Source organism: Passer domesticus, chromosome 3 (assembly GCF_036417665.1).
Source record: "Passer domesticus isolate bPasDom1 chromosome 3, bPasDom1.hap1, whole genome shotgun sequence".
NCBI lineage: Eukaryota > Metazoa > Chordata > Aves > Passeriformes > Passeridae > Passer > Passer domesticus.
In genome coordinates, this window is record NC_087476.1 from 25,461,824 (window position 1) to 25,482,896 (window position 21,073).

General features: G+C 42.3%; 1 protein-coding gene and 1 long non-coding RNA gene across 11 annotated transcripts in view; one reads left to right on the plus strand and one right to left on the minus strand.

Annotated features, from left to right (window-relative positions):
• The window catches only part of LOC135296195 (dystonin-like), a 288,180-nt gene that overhangs the window by 251,059 nt on the left and 16,048 nt on the right, over window positions 1-21,073 (minus strand). For 5 of the 10 annotated variants that reach the window (XM_064412231.1, XM_064412229.1, XM_064412227.1 and 2 more), the window contains exons 3-4: window positions 20,591-20,779; window positions 4,694-4,901 (exon numbers count right to left, since the gene is read on the minus strand). In XM_064412231.1, coding sequence (XP_064268301.1) covers window positions 4,694-4,901; window positions 20,591-20,779 — 397 coding nt within the window. Of the gene's footprint in view, window positions 1-3,199; window positions 3,433-4,693; window positions 4,902-20,590; window positions 20,780-21,073 lie in introns of those variants that run through there. The other 5 variants (XM_064412234.1, XM_064412233.1, XM_064412236.1 and 2 more) reach the window with 3 other exon arrangements.
• The window catches only part of LOC135296205 (uncharacterized), a 28,953-nt gene continuing 12,536 nt past the window's right edge, over window positions 4,657-21,073 (plus strand). Inside the window, exons 1-2 of the long non-coding RNA XR_010358243.1 lie at window positions 4,657-4,929; window positions 20,677-20,871. This is a non-coding gene — a long non-coding RNA (uncharacterized LOC135296205). The remainder of the gene's footprint in view (window positions 4,930-20,676; window positions 20,872-21,073) is intronic.

Below are 21,073 nucleotides of genomic sequence, written 5' to 3' on the forward strand. Positions count from 1 at the left end.
ATATATAAACCTGACTCTCAGTTTATTACTTCAGATTTATAGCAGAGGAAATCTAATGAACATACTGCACTCACAGCTTAAAATAATAATCTTCAAATATTTAATGTTCAAATAATAATGGCACAGAACAATGCATTCCTATGCCATATGACAGAGATGGCATTTAATGCTTTAAAAATGAAAAGTACATCAAATACTATTGCACATTTTCTTATTTATTTTCTATTATTTATTTCTTATTTCTTTCTTAAAAAGGCTACAGGTAACAATTTCATTACATTTTGTTACCAGGCAACCATGACGTAACTTACAGAGCACCAAGAATAATTTTTTAAGTTCTTTACAACCTCTGAGAGAACTCAAATACAATTTTTGAGAACTTAATTATATTAACAACTATTTGATGATTTCTCATATAGCTATTCAGTCATAAACAAATTGTGAAATATGTAAAATTCTTCAATAAATAAACTATACTAGATGTTTTATTGCCACTCTCATTAGAGAGGGTTTGCCTTTGAATTCTTAGAGGTGCTACCAACAAAGAAGCAATTTTTTACCCAGAATAAGTAGCTGGATTCAACCTGATTCAATCTGGATTTCTAAAACATCTGATAAAATGTGACTTTTTTTCCTCCATCAAAATGCTTTAGAAATTCTGCCAAATAATTACTAATAGAGAAAAAAAAAAACCAAACAAAGAAATTGACAGCCAGCAACCGAGCTGACCAGGGATCAGAAAACAACACTCTCTTCTCCCATAGCAAACAGCACTTCAGTGGTATGTCAGATTTAGCAAACAGTTGCCTAATTATTTACTGTCACAGCCAGAGACATGATCAGCAGACAGAATTTGGAGACACACAAATAGTCAGCATTCAATTTTTAAAACAACAAGGTACTTGGTATTGCATGATCTTCAAAATCTGCAGCCTACTTTGGAAACAGAAACAGAGGAAGAGGAAAATTTCACTTTTCTACATTTACAAAGGGCAGCTTTTATCTTCCTAAGTCAAACTGCCTGAACATCTTAATGATGCGGCATCATGCGATCCCAAGCCTTCCAAGACAGGCAATGAATTTTGTACAGCTGACTCTGCTAGTTACAGTACTCAACAGCTGGGACAAAGATAATTTGGCACCCTGATAATGGCCTAAATGAGCATGAAGCATTCTGCAGACTGTAAAAGGAAGGGGGAAAAAAAAGAACTATCAGCATTAAAATTATAGATTGAAACTCGTCTTATAAAGCCAACATAGTTTACATTTGATTAAGAAATTTACTGAAGGAGGTGTTTACAAAACTGAGAAATTCAGAGAAATGGCACTCCCTCTTCAAAGCCTATATTGTAGCAATTCTTTTCTGATTAGATCAGCTCCCATAGCAAGTCATCAGAACAACAATCGCTGTAGTGAAGTCATACTACTGGGACTCAAATGGGAAATCATGACTGGCTTGAAAACACATTTTAGAAAGTAATGTGCTTTCCAGATTTCCAATACATCTTAATTAAAACAAGTCCAAACCTTTACCTTTGCTCCAAATGGCTGAATAAAGTCTACCTCGAGCACCAAAACACAGCATAGCAACATAAAATATATGACACTAAAAACCAAGACAACAGACAATGGATCCTTCCAAATAATTTCAGGATTCAGGGGGTCCACTGAAAATGGCATATGAATGGACTTTGTGTTACCCCCACAATGAGATATACTCAAATACTTTCAGAAAGTGGTTTATTTCTTACAGAGATGTAAATTAGCTTTTAGAGTTTAATTAATTAAAATCCTATTGTTCCCCAACCTATAAAAACCAGACCTTTCAGTCCCATTCCTGATAAAACTCCCATTGAAATAGGGGAAATTGGGCCTAATCTCTTTCCCAGGTTTTTAAGCAAGTAATTGGTATGAGAAGGAAGCTTATTAAACCTAATTCTAGCAGGAAATAAAAGGTGATTCAAAGCAGAAAAACAAGCTTTCTCAGTGTTTATTTTAAAAGTAAACAGCCTACTAGCTCCAAAATTTTGCACAAATCAGATCAGCTGCATATAAATTGAGGACTTTAAAAAAAAGGAGAGAATGGAATAAAGACATGGTTTTGAAGATGATGGCAATCATCAAATGGTAATTATTTCTCAACCAAAAGGCACTAATGCGTTTGAGTACAGAAACGGTGCACATGCTCCATTGCTGCATTGACACAATGGGCAACAGACACAAAGGAGTCATTAGTCAATACTGCTAATGACACATGAAATTGCAAGTGACACCAGTATAAAGTACAGCCAGACCCAACAAGTTCTCATAGTCAAAATAACCATCTGTTGAGGGTTTATTATTCAAAATACTGCTACTAACAACACAGAATAAATGAAATCAAGTATCACTATCTTCAAATCAAGCTGTCTTAAACTATGCCACTCCCATTCCCATCAGTGGAAACCATTTAACAAAAATCTTCAGGACTGATTGAAGACATCAGCTTCAGACATGAAACCTAACATCTTATTCCCTAACATTACAAAAGGACTCAGCACTGCAAATGTCAGCATATGCTGTAAAAACTATTTCAGGGATGTTCAGTGTGAACAGTTAACTCCATCCCTTTCGCACTTGGATTAAAAACAGAGCTGTAACACTTTTGATAAGCTTCTTCAGATTTAGTACTAGCAAATGTACTGAAAAACAGCAGTGAATCATCCAAATCATCCCTTCCATCCCGATGTCCTTAAGAAATCAATGCAATTTACATTTCTAGCAGAATTAATTTGGCTGCATGTATCTTCACCCTGATAAATGCCGTTTTCCTTATTTTTCTGTATTCGATTAAAAAACTCAGGCGCAAAACGAACTGAGCTAATTCTTTGCCCTAGCCCAAAATATAAACCAAATAAATAAATAAATAAATAGGTAAAAATGAACCAAAGCTTTAAATATGAATGCACATCGAGACATAAATCCCTGCGTCCGCACCGCACTCGAAAAAGCGACTTTTGAACACGCGAGAGCGCCTGTCACACACTGGTGAGGTGACACGGTATTTATATCTATCGCACCAGCCGCCCACGTCCGTTCCCTCCAGAGCGACCCTCGCAGGGACGCGGGGCCACCAATGTCCCCACCTGGCCGCCAGCGCCTCCCGGCTCCGCAGTCGCCACACCCGGCGGGGCGAGCGCGGAGGGGAGCACTGCCCTACCTTTGTATCTCTCTAGGACATCTTCGTAGGCTTGCAGGTACTCCTGCTCCTCGGCGTAGAAATACGCGCCGGGGGAGAGGTAGCCAGCCATGGCCGGCAGCTAGCCTAGCCCAGCCCAGCCCAGCCCTGCCCTGCCCTGCCGTGCCCGCCGGTGCGGCTCCGGGCGGCCGGCAGCTTCGGGGATGGCACGAGAAAAGCCCCGGCAGCAGCGGGCGGGCGGGGGCGGCGCTGCCAGCCCGGCCGAGGCACCGCCCCCGCGGCCGCTCGGGTTTCGAAGCCGCCCCTCGGAGCGCGGAGGGGCGGCACCAGCGCGGCGGCCGCCGCCTCCCCGCCGCAGAGCCCGGCTCCATCCAGCCCGTGGCCGAGGCACCGCCTGCGGGGCCGGCGAGCTCTGCCGCCGCCTCCGCCCGGCCCCGCCATGAGGAGGGGGCGGCTGCCGGGGCGGGGACGCGACGCCCGCAGCGCCGACGGGGCCGGGGGGGACACTGCAGGGCAGGGAGCGAGCGGGGAGCGACCCCAAGGCGGCAGCCACGGGCCGGCAGCTCCCGCAGCCCCGGCAGCTCCCGCAGCCCCGGCGGAGGGGCGGGGCGGGCGCGGCCCCGCCGCAGGTGCCACCGCCGCGCCTGCGTTCCCCGCTGTCCCCCGGCCCTGACCCCGCGGCCGGGCCCGCTCCGCTGCCGTCCCCGCTGCCCGGCCCGCCGCTCCCCGTCCTCCGCACCCTGCCCGCGGTGGGGGCGGCTCCGCAACCCCCGCGCCCAGCGGCGGCTGCATCCTGCGGCTGGCGGGAGCCCGGCTCCGCAGCGCTGCCCCCGCTAATAGCGCCGCTGGGATGGGCTACTCTGGGAAATGGTGTCCCGGGAGATACCCATGGAGGCGCATATATAATCGGGGTGGTTGGGGAGAACAACAGCGGTGTCTCCGGGGAGCACTGAGGAGCGCCGCATCTTTCTGGGATTCGTTTCAGGCGTTTTCCAGCTTTCGCCAGGGTGATGCGGACCTCCGCCCTATTTGCGACATCAATTGTCGGCGGGCCGCGGACCAGAGCCCGTTGGCGCCTCCGGCACACCGGGGCGGCTCTGTTCCTGTCCCCGTCCTCCCCGAGCGCAGCCCCGGCCCCGAGCGGACAAAGACCGGCTCCTGGTCCCCCGCCCCTCGCGGAGCATCATCGGCCGCCGCGGCCTCTCCCGCGCTGCGGGCGGGATGCCGCTTCCACCCAGGGCTGCCGGGGGCTGCCTCGGCCTTGTGGGCCGAAAAAAGCCCGGCCCCGCTGAGCCGCCCCCCGCCGCGGCTGCAGCCCCCGGCCGCTGATGCCTTTTCGCATGAAAGTTTAATGGGCGCACCTGCGCGTGTTTGGGCTCGCCTTCCACACGCATCAGTTCACCCAGCCGGAAAAGGCGGCCAAAGAGCTTAGTCACCGCCCGGCGGGGCCGCGCTCTGCAGGAGAAGGGACGGGGGTCCCTCCGGCCCCGGCCGCCCCCGCCCGGCCGCGCTTACCGGCGATGCGCAGCACGGCCCGCTCGGCGGGGTCCAGCACCGAGCCGCCCTGGATCTTCCGCTTGGACCGCTCGTGTTTGGGCAGGTTCCAGGGCAGCGTGTCCCCCGGCGCCGGCGACACCGTCCCCGACCTCTGGCTGAAGTCCTCCTCGTCGGAGAAATCGGCGGAGGACGACATGGAGCATCGGTAGGACGCGTTGCCGGAGCTCTGCACGGGGAGACAGACAGACAGACAGGTGCGTGGGGAGCAGCTCGGGACGAAGGGCCTCAGGTGGCGCCGGCGAATACCCGCCCCGCGTGGCGTGGAAAAGCATCTCACGGGAAAAGGAGGATAGGGGAGAGGGCCGCCGCTCACCATTGGTGTGAATTTTAAGGGGGGGAAGGGTGCGTGTGCGGCGTGCCGAGGGTGATCCTCCAAAAAATAGCCGGTCTTTAGCGGGAGTGCATTTGGAGGGATGTGGGGCTAGAGCCGTGGACTGCGGCTGGGCAACCAGCTCGCAAATGAGCCTCCCACTTCCCCAACAATAAACCCAGCAGCAACAACAGCCGAAAAAAAAAAAAAAAAAAACCAACAACCTTCCCGGCTACAGATCGAAGGCGTTTGGCTCCCCCGCCAGGACAAGGGGAAGATTTGCCATCACCGAGCTCCTGGTAAATCCGCCCCTGGGACAGACCCAGGCCCGCCGGGAGCTCTTTATTACCCGGGCAGCCCGGCGCGCCTGGATAACGGGGACGGAGGGAGCAGGGCAGGCAGGAACACCATTCCTCGGAGCAGCCCCTCCGGGCAGCACGGCACGATGGGCAGCCTTCGGTCACGCTTTGCCAGGCGACTTCGGCAAACAAACGACTGATCTCGGAGTATAAACTGTATCCACTTCTAGGCTTCCCAGCTACTCAAAAAAGAGCTCTTCCAGAAACGTAAATAAACACTGATGCAGCAGAGGGCTGCTGCCATGTCTGGCTGCCCTGTTTATGGTAAAGTAGGAAACGGAGATGTGTGAACAGTAACAGGTCAGCTCCATGTAGAAATTTGAGGTACATCATTAAACATATGTCATCAGGACACAATGGTCAGCACGGTGCTGTTGCTTTTACTCTGTATTTTCTGATTGAAGGGTTTTATTGTTTCTCCAAGGCATGAGACAAGAAAATGGTGGGTTTGATTTGTCATTTCATGTGGGAGCTACTGTTAACAGCCTTTCAAAAGTGCAGCCTGATGCTCGTACAATTATTTAATTTTTAGTTGTGTGCTGTTGTCACCTTTTACAGGTGTAGTAGAATCATAGGCTCACAGAATTGTTTGAGTTTTAAGGGACCTTTAAAGACCATCTAGTTCCAGCCCCCTTGCAGGGACAGCTTCCACTAGACCAGGTTGCACAAAGCCCCATCCAACCCGGCCTTGAGCACTTACACAGTTTCTCTGGACAGCCTGTTCCAGTGCCTCACTGGAACTCCATAGTGAAGGATTGCTTCCTTATGTCTGATCTAAATCTACCCTCTTTCAGTTTAAAGCCAGCATATTTTGTTACACAGCAACAGCCCCATTCAGCCATTCTAGATTTCAGATTTGATATTAAACCAGATATTTTAGGTTTGTGTTGCCCTTTTCTCAATTTTATTTTTTTCTATAAAGGGGCTTAAATGATACCTTTTCTTAAAGAAGAAATTTGTACAGTGATTGAGATCTGATAAAATGTATTGCTGTTGTCTGATTTTTTTTTTTACTGATAATCCAGAGAAACATGATGCACTCTTTGCTCTGCATAAAAGTAAAAAATAATATACAGTTAAATAATCTGTATAATAAGAGGAGATCACTTTTTTCCTTCTGAACCTCTTCACTTCTATCCCAATTCTCTTTTCTCCTTGTACAGCACTCCATGGTGAAGTTTGAAATGTGCAAGTTGTGAGAGAGGGAATGAAAACATAAAACTAATTAACTGAATTCTTGTTCACTGTATTGTGATGTAGAGAGTGCAAAAGGTAAGTGCAGAGAAACAGAAACATGAGATGTCTGATACCAGCTCAGATTTCCTTCATAATTAGTTTTAGTGCAGAGACTATTTTGCTGTCAGTTTGTATAATAAACTAAAACTGGATCTCCTAAAGCAGGATGGTCTCATATCAGTGTCTTCCTGATAAGAGTTGGAAGTGCTCAGCTTGCTGCAGGGCACTTTGCTGAACCAGCTGGGGCTACCAGGGCCCCTCATGTGCTTAGTCAGGGATTAGGTTCCTTTGAGCCTGTCCTTAGCCCCAGATTTTGCCACAGAAGAGAAAGTGTTGCCTTTAATCCCAGCTCTGAACATCCTGCTTCAGGAATGTACCTTCTTTTGGCTGATCAGCAACCCTCAGTATCGTTGGATCTGAGACCCACAGACACAGATTCTGACTTGCATCTTTTCCACTTTCTGCATTTCCAGCTTATAATATGAAAGTTGGAGAGACCAAACAGAGTGTTATGAGGTGCTATAGCAATAGTTTGTTAGTATTTATGTAGCAGCTTGAAATATGCCAGAACAAAGTACAATCACAATTGCTATTGAAGTTTTGGGGAAAGATCTCTCAACGCTCAGATTTATTTTTGAAAGTAAGCTATACATTTTATCCAGTAGGGTTTCCTTTTTTCAAAAGAGGCCTTCACAGCCCATTATTATATTTCATAACATCTTCTCCTAGCTGTAGAAGCCAAAAGCACTGTTGAGTGGTTGTTCATTGTGCACCACCAGTCTACTGAGATGTCAGTTTTAGGGAAAATGAGTCTGCCTTTTAGTCTGCTCTGCTACAATGCTGGAAAATAAGCTATGTGGGAAGACTCCACTCACATTTTATGCGAATCAAACTGAACAGGCAATGGTAGAACAATCTTTGGCACCTGTGTGTATTACAACTAGCTATCTGCTTTTAGGTTATCCTACCTTAATTGATACATGCAGTAAGCAAATGAATAATCAAAACCCACTTTAGCTTTTTAACTTCTCAATTACCATGTTGTTTCATTTTCGGAGCAATGTAGGAAGTTCAGAAAGGAATTTCTCATAACAACAAAATCTGGGAAACATTCAGAAATGTCAGCTTCTAACTTAATTACAGTCTACTTTCGTATTCAGCATGGAGATGCTTCTGAGTAAGGCGTGCACAGAGATATTAAGCACCTAGGCATTTTTTACCTTGCTATTCCAAAGGCATTTATAATGAACTGAACAACTTTGTGTGAGTAAATTAACAGCTTTGATACGAATTCTGTAATTGTTCCTCTTTTGCACACAGGCACTGTTTGCGTACCATTCATCTCACTGGACTCTATTCTAGCATGCACATTTTCCATGATAGAGTTGTAAGTCCCAAATAAGCATTCCATTATCAGAGCATCATAATTAGCAGTTTAAAAAATAGGAAATAATGCAGAACATCTGTACTATTCTGAAAAGAGTTCCTGGCCCATTAGGACAACATATGGGGGAAAAAAAGGTTGTTATATTCTGTTAAAATCAGAATATGTAAGGCACTTCTGTTACTTCTGTATAAATTACATGGCTGTGTATTGCACTGTGATGTGAAATACATCAGTTAATAATAGACAATGCTTTTTGGCGGGTGAATAAAACATTGCGTGAATAAAACATTGACCATCCTTACTTAGCCTGTTCTCAGGGACTTAGCAAGGGTCAGGACTTGACTGCTCTTAGCTTGAAGGCCTGTGTAAGGTCACAGCCCAGTGGCTACAGCTGCTTATTCTCTGCCTCCGATTGGGCTCTGCTGCTGCTCAGCAGCCTGGCGGCTCCGCAGGAGCGGCTGCATCCGCAGCGCACTTTGCGCGGCCGCTCGGGGGCTCAGCCAGGCGGAGCTGGCAGCATCCAGAGGCGGGGTTCCCGTGGCACGGCTCCCACGAGTCCCGGGAGCGGAGGGCTCCGGGAGCGGCGCAGCCGGGAGCCGAGCTGCCTCTGCCGGGAGCCGGGAGCCGAGAGCCGAGCTGCCTCTGCCGAGAGCCGAGCTCCCTCTGCCGCCGCCGCCGGGCTTCCACGAAATCAGGGGATTTGCGGGAGCCGCCCGAGAGTCAGGCTGGCAGCTGTGCTGTAAAAGCGAGCTGGTTTCCAGTAACGGGGATGATTTCAAAGAAGCATTTAGTACACTTCTTGTTAGAGGGATTCGGCCAAGTTCCAAGGCGTGATTTTCCCTGAGGAGGGAAAGAATTGCTGTTTGTCATAGGTGAGGCACAGCAGGAGATCGGGGAGAGACTGGGTGGAAGATGGTGTAGCTGGCAGTACCCTACACACCACCAGAGATCAGCTAAGCCACCTGCAATAGGAGCTGAAAGGGTCGAGAACAGCGGGGGCTGCATACTGTCATTCCGGGGGGAGGAAGCATTAGCCGAGGTCAGGTTTTAAATTCGGTCAGGCAAACCAGCTGGGAAAAGCTGCTGCAAGGCTGATACCAAATTATCTTCATATTAACAAAAATTTCCCAACCCTATGACACATCAGAGATTGTGCTGGTCAGCTGAATTCTAATCAAATAGTTTGTACTTTCACATTTTATCTTTAAGAAGATTGTCCACTGCAGTGAGTCCTTTAATGCTGTTTTTTGGAAGCTGTAGGAAGTACAGATCAATACTGACTGACATTTAATTTTCAGTTTAGTTATGAGTTATTTATATTTCACTTATACTAAACTATCTCAGAATTCCTGGAATATATTTTTCTTTTATTATACTCATTGCAGGAAATGGATAAATATCAACAGAAATTAAGAACTAGAATAATGATTTTACTCAGTGTGTTTCAGCAAAATTCCTTTTAATTTAAAATAATTTAGACTATCAATTGAAAGTGAAAGGCTATTTTTGTCCTTTAACATCCCAGACTTAATGATATTAAAGTGGATCAACTTTTAAAGTAAAATAGCTTAACAAATTTAAGACAAAATCTAGGGCAACTGAATGTTCCCATTAGTAAATCTTTACCACTTTAACCTGGGTAGATGATAATGCAATGCAGAACTCAAAACATGCAATGTGTGTAATCAGGCTATTTGTGTCGCTTGGAACTGCATGTTGTCAGAAATGACCAAAATTCAAAACACACACAAATGAAAGTACAAACAAGGACAATGTAAAGCCAGTGATGATGAACTTTAAAAAATAAATCACCAGTGGAGATGCAGATATAGGAAATCAATATTTTTCTTTGGTTGTGTGCCACTCACTTAAGAGGACATCCATACTTCCAAGTACCTATGTTATCAGGAAATATGGAAATTACTACAGAGTTTCTGGGTTTGTATTCAATGTCATAAAGCAATAAGCAGAAAGCTGGAAGGCAAATATACTAAATCTGAAACTCCTGATCATCCAGAGTCTGTGTTAAACTGTCTTTGCACACAGGTAGGCTTTTCAAACATCAAGACAATACCTACCTGCTCTGTAGAGAGAACTTACATTCTTTCTTTCTAAAGGTAGGAGAAGATGGAAATAAGCATTTGGGGTTTATTCCATCATCTGTGTTTTAGAACTGAATTTGAAGACTCGATCCAGCAATCAATCAACATTAAACTATTTGAAAATACATATTCTTATAATTACACACACCAGTTTTAATAATTTGAGAGTTTTCTCTTATCAAATCAATTTTGAGTTTCTTTATCTTAAGTTTGCTTGAAAATATTTCCTTCCCTAGGTTTAATTTTCTTGAAAACTTTTAGTGAAAGCTGATTGAGAAGCCTGAAAGCAAGATTATGAAAACATCCAGGAGTTATTTGTAAACACTAAAAAAAACCCAGTGATCTTTTTTGAGAAGACTGTAAGCTTTGGGATGGATACTTCAAATACGAATATGCTTTAAGCTAGACATAAGTCTTTTGCCATCTTTGTTAAAAATCTGCCTACATTTGTCAGAGTGATAAGTCTTTGAGGTATAAATATCATCTGCTACCCCTGGCATCAGGGAGTATAAAGTAAAGCTCTTAAAGTTTGTGTTTGATCTCACTACTCTGACAGGAAAACTGCTGCAGAACTTCCTGCTGTCTTGATTACAAGTGATCTTCTAGCTGCCACCTCAACCTTACTCCCGGTCTTTCGGGGGCTTTTTGCAACAACAATGTTTATTTCCTTAAATAACCTTTTTTGCTTCCCCAATGTATTCATAGCCTGCATCCTCTCACCTTCTCTTGGTTTTGCTGAGCAAGTGAACTTCTTTTAATCTCTCCTTACCTACTAGCAGTTCTTCTTTGTAAAGGTAAATACTTTGATTTAACTGTTCCTAGTGTTCAGGTATCTACCAATGTTATTTTACCAAACTTTTTTAAACAGGTTTCAAATTTCTCAACTAAAATGTCTTCAATGTATCATCTTTGAAAAATCCCTTCGGATTGGCACCCCCTAAACAGAGTGCCTCAGGGATTTCAGATCTGCCAGACCAATACCCCACCATCACAGAATGACCAGGAAAATTCCACCCTCACGGCTCTTACCTCCACACTTGGGACACCTACCATCCCCACCAAAGAGCTGACCAGGATCCTTCCAGCTTGGAGATCCAGAGGAAAAACTAATCTTTGCACTTAATCGTTGCCTGCCATGGTTTCAGGTTGATGGCAGTGCAGACAAGAGGCATGGAGAGCAGGGCAAGGCAGGCCCCAGACCTGGGAGGCAGGAGACTTTTCGATTTGCTCTCCGTGACTCGCTCAGCCTGCACAGCCAGAGAGAGGAAGAAGCCGTGTGATGTGAATGTGGAGAGGACAAACACCGGAACCAGCATGCTGCAGGAAAGGGCTGGAGAAATACACTGAGAGCCTGAGGGACAAACACAGACTGACAGAGCCTGGGAGCTGCAGCTGGAAAGCATTCAAGGGAGCAGCAGACTCTGTGGATAAAGACTCCAGGAGAAATGGCCCTGCAAGGTAACTGTTGGGATTAGTAACCATCAGTGCTGGAGGAAGCTGACTTCGGGAGAGCTACGGGTCTGACATGCTGGCATGGAACTGGAGCTAACCTGCTTTGAACAAGGCAGGTTAATGAACAAGGAGGGTATGAACTGTGTGTGTGAAGGTTTCAGAGAAGACAGACGAGAGCCAAGGATTGCAGTATGCAACCAGAGGCCACGGAGGCACAGAAATCAAAGAGACAGCTGGAACAAATGCCTCAGAGCATGAAAGGACTGACCAGGTGAACCTGGGAAGGGCTGTGACATGAAGGCATGAAACAAGAACTGGCAGAGCAAGAGCAGAAGGGCCAAGGTCAGCTGAGGAGTGAGGACTGGACAGTGAGGAAGGAGTTGGCAGAAGCAGGTCAGGAGCAGGCTGGAGGAGACGTGGCAGAAACAGCCACACTAGGGAAGAATGTGCACAGGAAAGCTCATTGCCCTAAGAAGCCTGGAAGGAAAAGGAAATTTCACCCTAACTCCAGCCATTAGCAAATATCTGAGAGTTCGTCTAGAAAAAAAAATACCTCCTCCCCTGTGCTACTGATTCATATGAGGAATACAAATGCCATCAGACTCTCCCTGAAATCCAACAGAATTTTCCATATTGTAGTCAAAGTGTCAAAACCTGCCAGTGAGCTACACAGCTGAGCTTTTCCACTTTAACAACAGTAGGAAATTAAAAACAAAGTTCCTGTTAAAATACTTATTTTAAGGGTGCAAAATTAAGTACTAAAGTGTTACCAAATCCCAGACTTAAGGTTCACCATGCAGCCTTGGTTTAGCTTGTTTATTTGTATATTATGATGCAGTCAGAATGATGTGATCATATACTATTACATCCTCAGTAATTTTCTTAATAAAATTCTTGCTCTTACTTAGTGCAAATGAAGGTGGTTATTTACTCCACAAACAGTTATTCAGTATTTTGTTTGTTATCCTCAGTTAAATGGGCAGTCCTAGAACTTAACTTACTTCATGCTATTCAAATACTAGTGTGAAGAAGAAACTATCACTTAATAGACTGGTTTTCTGTGCTCATCACTATAGTAGTATCTGACTGCTTCACTCCCATTACACAGGATGAAAACTAAACCAGGAGGTCAATTTTTTTTACCTAGGTCCAATTGAGATGCCAGGGATTTGACTTTTAAGAGTCATTAATTTTACATATCAATAATACTCAGACTACAGCACACACAGAGTTCAGTGCTGAATAGCAGCTTAAGAACTTCTATAAACCCAGCTACATGCTTTGATTTAGGCACTTAGAAAATGGAAGATGAAAGAATGTTTTAAATCAGTTGTTCAGCTTATTTACAGTGACCCTGTGCCCACCCTTCAATCTCCAAAGAAGCACTCTCTCTTTTTAAAGCAATAAGAGATCCTCTGTCTTCCTGCAATCTCCTGTTTTATTCATTTATACACTTTACAACTTCTGCAGTAGAACTCCTACACATAAGAGTCATCCTAAGAGCACTTCCACCCTATGATGCATACAGAGTACATCCTGTGTAAAAGCAGTAGACCATCATACAGTTAAAGCCTGTGTGACAAGGCAGATGCACAATCCACTGAATTGAAGCTGCACGTGTAATTCAGCACCTTAATTCCAGTGCTTGATAATATCTGAACACTTGCCTCTGCCAAACTATTCTTTCAACAGCATACCCATGTGCAGTGTTATATATAAGTACAAATGGATAAGGGAGTCCCTTGCTATATAAAGATGTACTTTTATGTGCCACAGTAGGATGTTACACAATACAACGCTGAAGAGTGACTCTTGTGGCAGTGAAGGAAAAGGAAACATCTGCATTTAGACTATAATTACTATGCATCTGTGAGACAATTACTGGTCATTTTAAGTTGTGCAAACAACACTATCAACAAGATCAGAGCTGATTAATTTTTTTAACTTGCTTTCAGCTACTGTACAGAATTTACAGATTTATAATCACATACATAAAACATTTTTTCTTACAGTTAAGACTGCTAGCACATTTTAGCAGCTTAGGTTTCTATTACTAGCTCTCCCAGAAGGACACTGGGATTTAAAAAAGAAAAATTCTGAACAGCTAAAAATTTAACTTCTCAGTGAGACTATGCTGCATGCATGTAGTAAAATTTTATCAATGAACACAAAATCCCAGATTATAGAAATCATGGCAAAATGATGGTGGCAAAAAAAAAAAAAAGACATTTTTCAAGCCCAAGTTTCACAACTCTATTTTTTAGATGCAACATTTGAATAATATTTTCTCTCATTCACTTCTAATTTAGTAGCAAGTTAGCTTCAGCTCCAAGGATGAAGGGTGCACTTTGACCCTCTTTGAACATTTTAAATGGAAGAGAGTTAGACTGGTTTAAGCTCTCATCCCATTTTCACTAAATAAGCATTTGCCCTGGGAATGAAAGTTGAGTCAGACAAAATAAAAAGTGTATGAAATCAGCTCACCTATCAAGAAAAATCCTGCTATATTAGAGGACTTTGCCCACAGGTACAGGATAATTTGCAATGGTGTACAGAAAAATAACAGATTTTATGTTATTTTCAACGATGTGACTTTAAATCTAAGTAAATATATGCAAAACAAGCATTATCTGTCACCACAGGGGACAATCAATGCAAATGACCTTAACCCTCCAAATAAGAGCTAGCAGTGAAATCAGTCAAGGTCCTCTAAGTACAGATGTGTGCTGTTACTGCTATGCTTATTTCTTGTGTCTTTTTCCATTAATGTGTTCTCAATTATTAGCCCTATTGCAATTAACTTGTTTCTTTTGTACTATGTTTAATAACTGTAGTAAGTCAGTATAGGAAAAAAACCACTAGAAAGACAACAATAATTTTAAATCCCAGATCTAACTCTTAACATATCACTGTTGTGTTTTAGGAAAGAGTAGTTTTAAAATAGTAATGCAATCCAGGGCTTAGTGAAACTCATGGCAATACACCTTTAAGAAATCCCTACAAAAACCTAAACTGCCTAGGAGCTGGGCAAAAGGAGTGGAAGAAACGGGCAATTGCTGTAACGCAATGGATGAGCTGCAGGGTGGAGAGGGAAAAGCAGCCAAGAGGAAATGGGGAGCAGGCAGCAAGGGAGGAGGTCACAGAAACTGGAAGAACAGCGGGAAAATGAACTCTGGGCAAAACTCTTTATGAAGAATTTATCAGTGAGGAGTTACTTGCTATAAGAAAAGTCCAAAAAAGAGACGTAAACAGTCTCTTGGAAAAAGAGCTAACTTCCAAGTCAACCTAATGGCCACTGAAAGCTTTCTCTTCATTTCAAACATGACTGGATTTAGCATTAATAGTCATATTTGCAAAGATCCTGTGCACCTAAAATAGGTTCCTTGAGATACTTTAAAAAATGTTTAAGATGTCCAGATGCTTAAATCTTGTTAAAAACTTTATGAAACTATCACCTAATAAACTGTCAGGAGCTTCTCAAAATACCCATCAATATCTTTTAAGTCTTTGTCCTGGTTTCAGCTGTGGTAGAGTTGTTTTGATTCCTAGCAGCTGGTACAGTGCTGTGTTTTGGGTTTAAGGTAAGCGTAATGTTGGTAACACACTGATGATTTAGTCATTGCTGAGCATGGCTGACACTACACCAATGACTTCACCTTGTCATGCTGCCCTGCCATTACAAGCAGCAGGCAGGTGACACAGCTGGGACAGCTGACCAAGGGGATGTTCCATACCATATGGCATCATGCTGAGCAACAAAACTGGGGGGAGCTGGCTGAGGGTGGCAGCCTCCTGTCCAGGGACTGTGGGTCAGTGGGTGCTGTGCAGCTCCACTGGGCATCACATGTTTTCTACATTGTTTCATAATTCTTATTATTTTCCCTTCCTTTTCAGTCTGATTAAACCTTCTCTCTAGCCACAAGTTTTACCTTTTTCTTATTCTCTTCCCCATCCTACTGAGGGGAGTGAGCAAACAGTTCTGTGGTGCTGTTCGTGTTTAGCTGTATGCCAGGCTAAACCATAGCTGTCTTAAAAATGAAAAATTGCAGTTCTTATTTCCCTTTTTATATGGATTCACATGCTCCCTGTGTTTGTTCATTATGGCTGTGCTCAGATTGCCCTGAGAGAGGACTTGTGCATGTGTGTGTGTGTGCACACGTGCATGCAGCTCTCAGCTTTGCTATATATTTGAGAATGTTAATATAATGTTAATAAAAATGCTGAAAGTGAGAGATGGCATGATAGTGTTTTGCCAAGTTTGCTTCTAAATGCAATTCACTGGAGACACAATCCAGCATGAGCAGATGTCTCCAAAAGAAAGAAGATATGAATGCAATCTATAGATTAAATAGCTAATAACCACATCTTGTGCAGAGTGATGAGCAATATTTGCATCTCATGTTTTATGTCATTCAAATAGCATGTAAAGGATATAGTGGTACTGGAAAATTAGTACATAACATCAGAGTAAGAATAAATGGAAATTAAAGAAGTTAATATTATTTAATGAGACATATTAAGAACTCCGAAAGAGCCCTGAGAACAACTTCATCCATATGAAAAAATAAAATTCTTAAGTAAGGTGTCAGAAATGTGAGACTTCTGGGACTTCTATAAACTACTTAGTATCAGCTATTTAAAAAAACTCCTAAGTATTTTTCAGACGGAATTCTAATACTGATTTTCTCGTAAGTTCTAAGGCTTAAACACAGCATATAAGTAAACCAGGATAGCTGAAAAGACCATGTATGGGACAGCTAATTGTTTTACATGCATTAAAAATTGGTCAAACTTTGCTTCCATGGTTTCTTTATCAGGGTATTCATAGTGCAAGTTTCACTTTGGCCATGGGATGAGTCTCAGTGGAGCCAAATGAAGCTGCCCACATTGGGTTTTTTTCACTTGTGACCTCCCAGACGTCTGACCTCTCTGTTTTCCTTGTAGTGACTTGTAGTGATGCTGCACCTACTCCTAAGGAGCTAAATTGCTTTAGCAAAGGCCAGTCCTTAAATACTTAGAAACAGGCAAATTAGGAGACCCTGAGGAATACCCAAAACCGGCAGTGTTTCTCAGATCATTATCTGTCATCAGTTTATTCTTCGTAGGTTATTTCAGAGATACTTTTCTTTGTAACAATATTCACTAGTTAATCACCTAAATACACGCTGTTGCTACAGTTCTGGGGCAAAATAAATCATCTTTGGATGTGTAAAGTACATGGCTTTTGAGTAGAAAGAGGGCTTTCACATCTGCAAGTGAAGAAAACAGGTTTATTTATCACCCTGTCTCATCTACCCTACCTTGGAGTGATCATGACAAACAAAAGTGCAAATTTTCGTACTATGTGTCATGATTGTAAATAATCCTGGTGGCTGCATGAGTCATTTAGGAGCCCTTCAATTCATATAACAATGGAGATGTCAAAATATGCTGCTTTGACAGGATCTCTTTTCAATTATTTTCATAGTCATACAAACATTGTTGGGCAGAGCTGTACCCCTAACTGACCCCACAGCTCAGGAGACACATATGTTTATACAAACCCAAGGCCACCTATGAATAACTTGCTGCATTTTATACTTTGCTTCGGAGCAGAAGTACTATTTAAAATATAGATAATATTTTCAAAATGCTTGTAATAGAGCCCTCAGTTTAAAATCTGCTCTGGAGAAGTATTGCTAGGCAGCAGCATGCTCACAACAAGAGATTTTTGCACATTCTTCCACACCTTCAGAAAATTTAATGGAATCAGATACCCAGTCTGTGAAAGGAGCAATATGAAACACTACCTTGATGTGCATGCAATCACACCAACCAAAAAAACACAGCTCAGATTGTTCTCAAGAGTTCTCTATTGTGTTCAAAAATTCAAAGTACACGTCAGAAGTAGGTATCTGTACTCTCCTCCATATGAAGCTGATGTAAAACTATAGAGAATTACAGCACAAATGATACAGCCACTAATGAGAGGGTGACCTAGAGGGTATGAGATGTAACAATGTGCCTACAAGGGGAAGCCTCAGCACTATGTTCATGTTGCACTACAGTAAGATAAACAAAATGAAAATGGCTTATAAACTTTCCTTGGCAAGGATCAGTATTAGCACAAAATATATTTAATATCCCCATTAATGACCTGGAAGGTGTAAAAAACCAAATTTTCAGAGAAAACTAATGTTCTATTTCTGCAAACATCTCCTCATGCAGATATTCAAGAGGAGTAATTATTGTCTTCAGCGGGATTACTCCCATCCAAACAATTACAACTAATTTAGTTCTGACAAGATCAGGAACAATACTGGAAAGATCTCAGATTGCTATGCAGGAAGTAAAAAATAATACAAGCAAATTCAGATAATTATAGCAGCAGCTAGGAAACTGCAAAACAAGATTTAGACACAACAAAAAAAACCAACCAAATAAAAAATAGTCTAACTTAGCAAGAATAAGAAAGCCTAGCATCTAAATATCCACCAAAGCCTTAAATGAAATCTCTGAAAAGTCTTTATGCATATATCTTAATATGGCAACAAAACAGGCTAACATGTTTCAGGACTTTAAATTTTGCTGGAGAAAAGAAAAAGCTTTTCCTAAGGTTATTTTGTAGTTACTTTGCAGGTACCATTATTGTCAGGAAAAAAGGGGACAAAAAGGCATGAGGAGGAAAAAAAAGCCAAAAAAGAGAACTGTTTTATGAGGAGAAATTATATCTTCTGGTTAGCAGACATCCTATCATACTTTTTCAAGCGATGACTCAGCAGAAAATGGCCATAATGTAAACATCAAGACAACAGATTATTTATTTAGAGCGGGTCAAGTGGGCAGAGCTAGGAATATCAAGGGGGAAAAGGGAGAAGAAATTATGCAGATTAACACAAGCATTTCTGGCACTGATTCTTGTAAAACTGTATAAAGATGAAGGTCAAAAGTCTCTCAGCTTCAAGACACTGAGACTAAATGGGATGAAGATGCAATAAGCTGCAGGATGGACATCCTGGTGACTGCCTGGAACTTCACAACACTGCAGTGATTTGTCATGGCAATGGCATAAACCTTACTCACCCTGTCACCATGGCATTAATAATACACTCAAAATAACTTACAGTGTCCATGAGAAATTAAATTGGTGACTTATGTTTTCTGGATTGTAGTATATAAAGATAATTTATTCTTTTTTGGTAGAAATGTGCATTCATCAAGGCTGTAGAAGGAAAAGCTATCAAAAGAACTGTATAACTGTATGAAAGATACACTGCAAAAGCAATTTCAAGAAAGTGACATAATGGTGACAGCACTAAGAGAAGTTTTCTCTAAATCTGGGATTTATTATTGTTTCACTGAAACCTAGGACACCCTAGGACACAGTGGCAGATCTTAGCAGACACAGCAGACACATGAAATGATACAAAAGTGAAGTCATGCAGCAACACTGCACATTTTCTATTCTTATATTTTTTATTTTGCTAGTCCTTAAATCCCTGCCATGTTACTGACTTTTGGAAAAAGCAGGGCTTTCTTAGCATAACAAATACATTCTTCCAAGCTTGTTTTGCTGCTTACACCATTCCTACAGTTTTAGCTCTTTAATTCAGTAGCACTGATGCTCTTTTTCCAATGTTGGCAATTGGTTACAGCCTCAGCAGTGACAGGCAGGCTTACCCTTGGCATTGGCCTACCATGGGAAAAAATATGAATAATCAAAGAAAAAAGGGAATTAAAAAAAAAAAAAAAAACAAGAGGAGTGGTATGGAAAATAAGAGTTGATGGTGGAAGAGGTGAAGGAAGGACAACAAAGCAGGGAAAGGACCAGAAGTGAATAATGAACAGAGGGAGCTGGTGGGAGGGTGGAATATTAGTATGAGTAACAGAGCTAGACAAAGCAGTCTAGAAAGAAAGATAGGATGGGAGTGAAAGGGGAGTTGAGAGGAAAGTGACAGTAGATCCTTTAAGAAGAGTAGAAGACAAATCCATCAGATCAAATTAAACACAAAAACATGAGCAGTGTAAAATAAACCATAAATAGAAGCATGAGAGAACAGAGGAAAACAGGGACTAGCGAAGCCAAAGCAGAGGTAAAAATTCTGGCAGCTGTTGGCAGCTATGGCTTTTTTGCAGAAGTAGCTTGTTGTCTCAGGCAGTGTAATTCCACTAGGGAATGCTTCCTCAAACCATCTTCTGAGCTCACAGATAGATCTTGCTTTTCAGTTAACACCAATCTAGGAAGGCTCAGTTAGGTTCCAGTAACTTCAAGATAATCTGGTTTAGGGTTTGCTCAATAATTACCTCTTTAATAATGCTGACTTTATAAAAGTTGTTCAAGCTCCCTAACACTGGCACAGAAAATGTGTCAAAGCAATGAGCTCTCATTAAAAAGAGAAATGCATTATGCCTGCAGGACAGAATAGGTCTTCATGCAAATTTACATTAGGAACTGCATGTCTCAACAAACTGTCATGTTTCCCTACTAAAAGTAGGTTATCAGTATTAAAATAACTGTGTGTAAATCAAGCTGAGGAGCAAAGAATTTTGAGATTTGATCTAAGTTTGTTGAGCAGAAAGACTGTAAACACTATAAAGTAGAAGAGATCTCAAAATTGAATGATATTTAATATAAATTTAGTTCAGTACATAGCATCTCCGTTAAATCTAAGTAAGAAATTTTAAAAAATGCACATTTGCTATAAAAACCTGTTAAGTAATATCACCATAAAATATAAAATTTAATATCTAATTTGATTATAGTCTATAGTCTAAATAACAAATTTTAAAAATAAAAATTCAAAAAAACCCTCTTCAGAACAGGACTATTTTTTAGAGTTATGCATCAACAATAAATACAGTCTTCCCAAATTTTATTTGGATTTGCTGCTGAATATGAGATCTGAAAAGGTTTTTAAATTGAGGAAGAGAATATGGATAGTCCAAAAATAAGAATTATATTACATGCCTCTAAGTATAAGTGCTTTTATAATGGTAAGTGCTATTTATCCCTAAAGGTAGAATACTTACAGGTTTTCGAGTTGGGGTGACTTGAACAGAATGGTAAAATTCTGGTTGGACTCGGCTGCTTTTCTTGATTTTTCTTTTTCTTACAGAAGTTTCCTGCTCACTGAGGTGGTGAGCTTCCACTAGGGGTTGTGTTTCCTCCAGGCGAGGTGTTACTCGTCTTCTGACATGGCGAGGGCTTGATCTAAAGCCCTGCAAGAAAAAAAGGAATCATCGTGTTTGGCATCTCCCAAAATGGAGCTGTGTAACATCCACAAATTCACACTGGATCTTAACAACTAAAGGTACAGGCATGCCCACCCTAAATTAATATAATGTCCACATATTCTGCATGTAACAATAAAGAGATGTTGCCAAGTGCTGTTAATGGCACATCTGAGTTATGTTGCTCAATTATGTGTATTATAGACACAGCCAGTAGCAGTAACTCCTGTTGCTTTTCTTTGGAAGCTCACACTTTTAGTTATTTATAACTAAAAAGTTCTA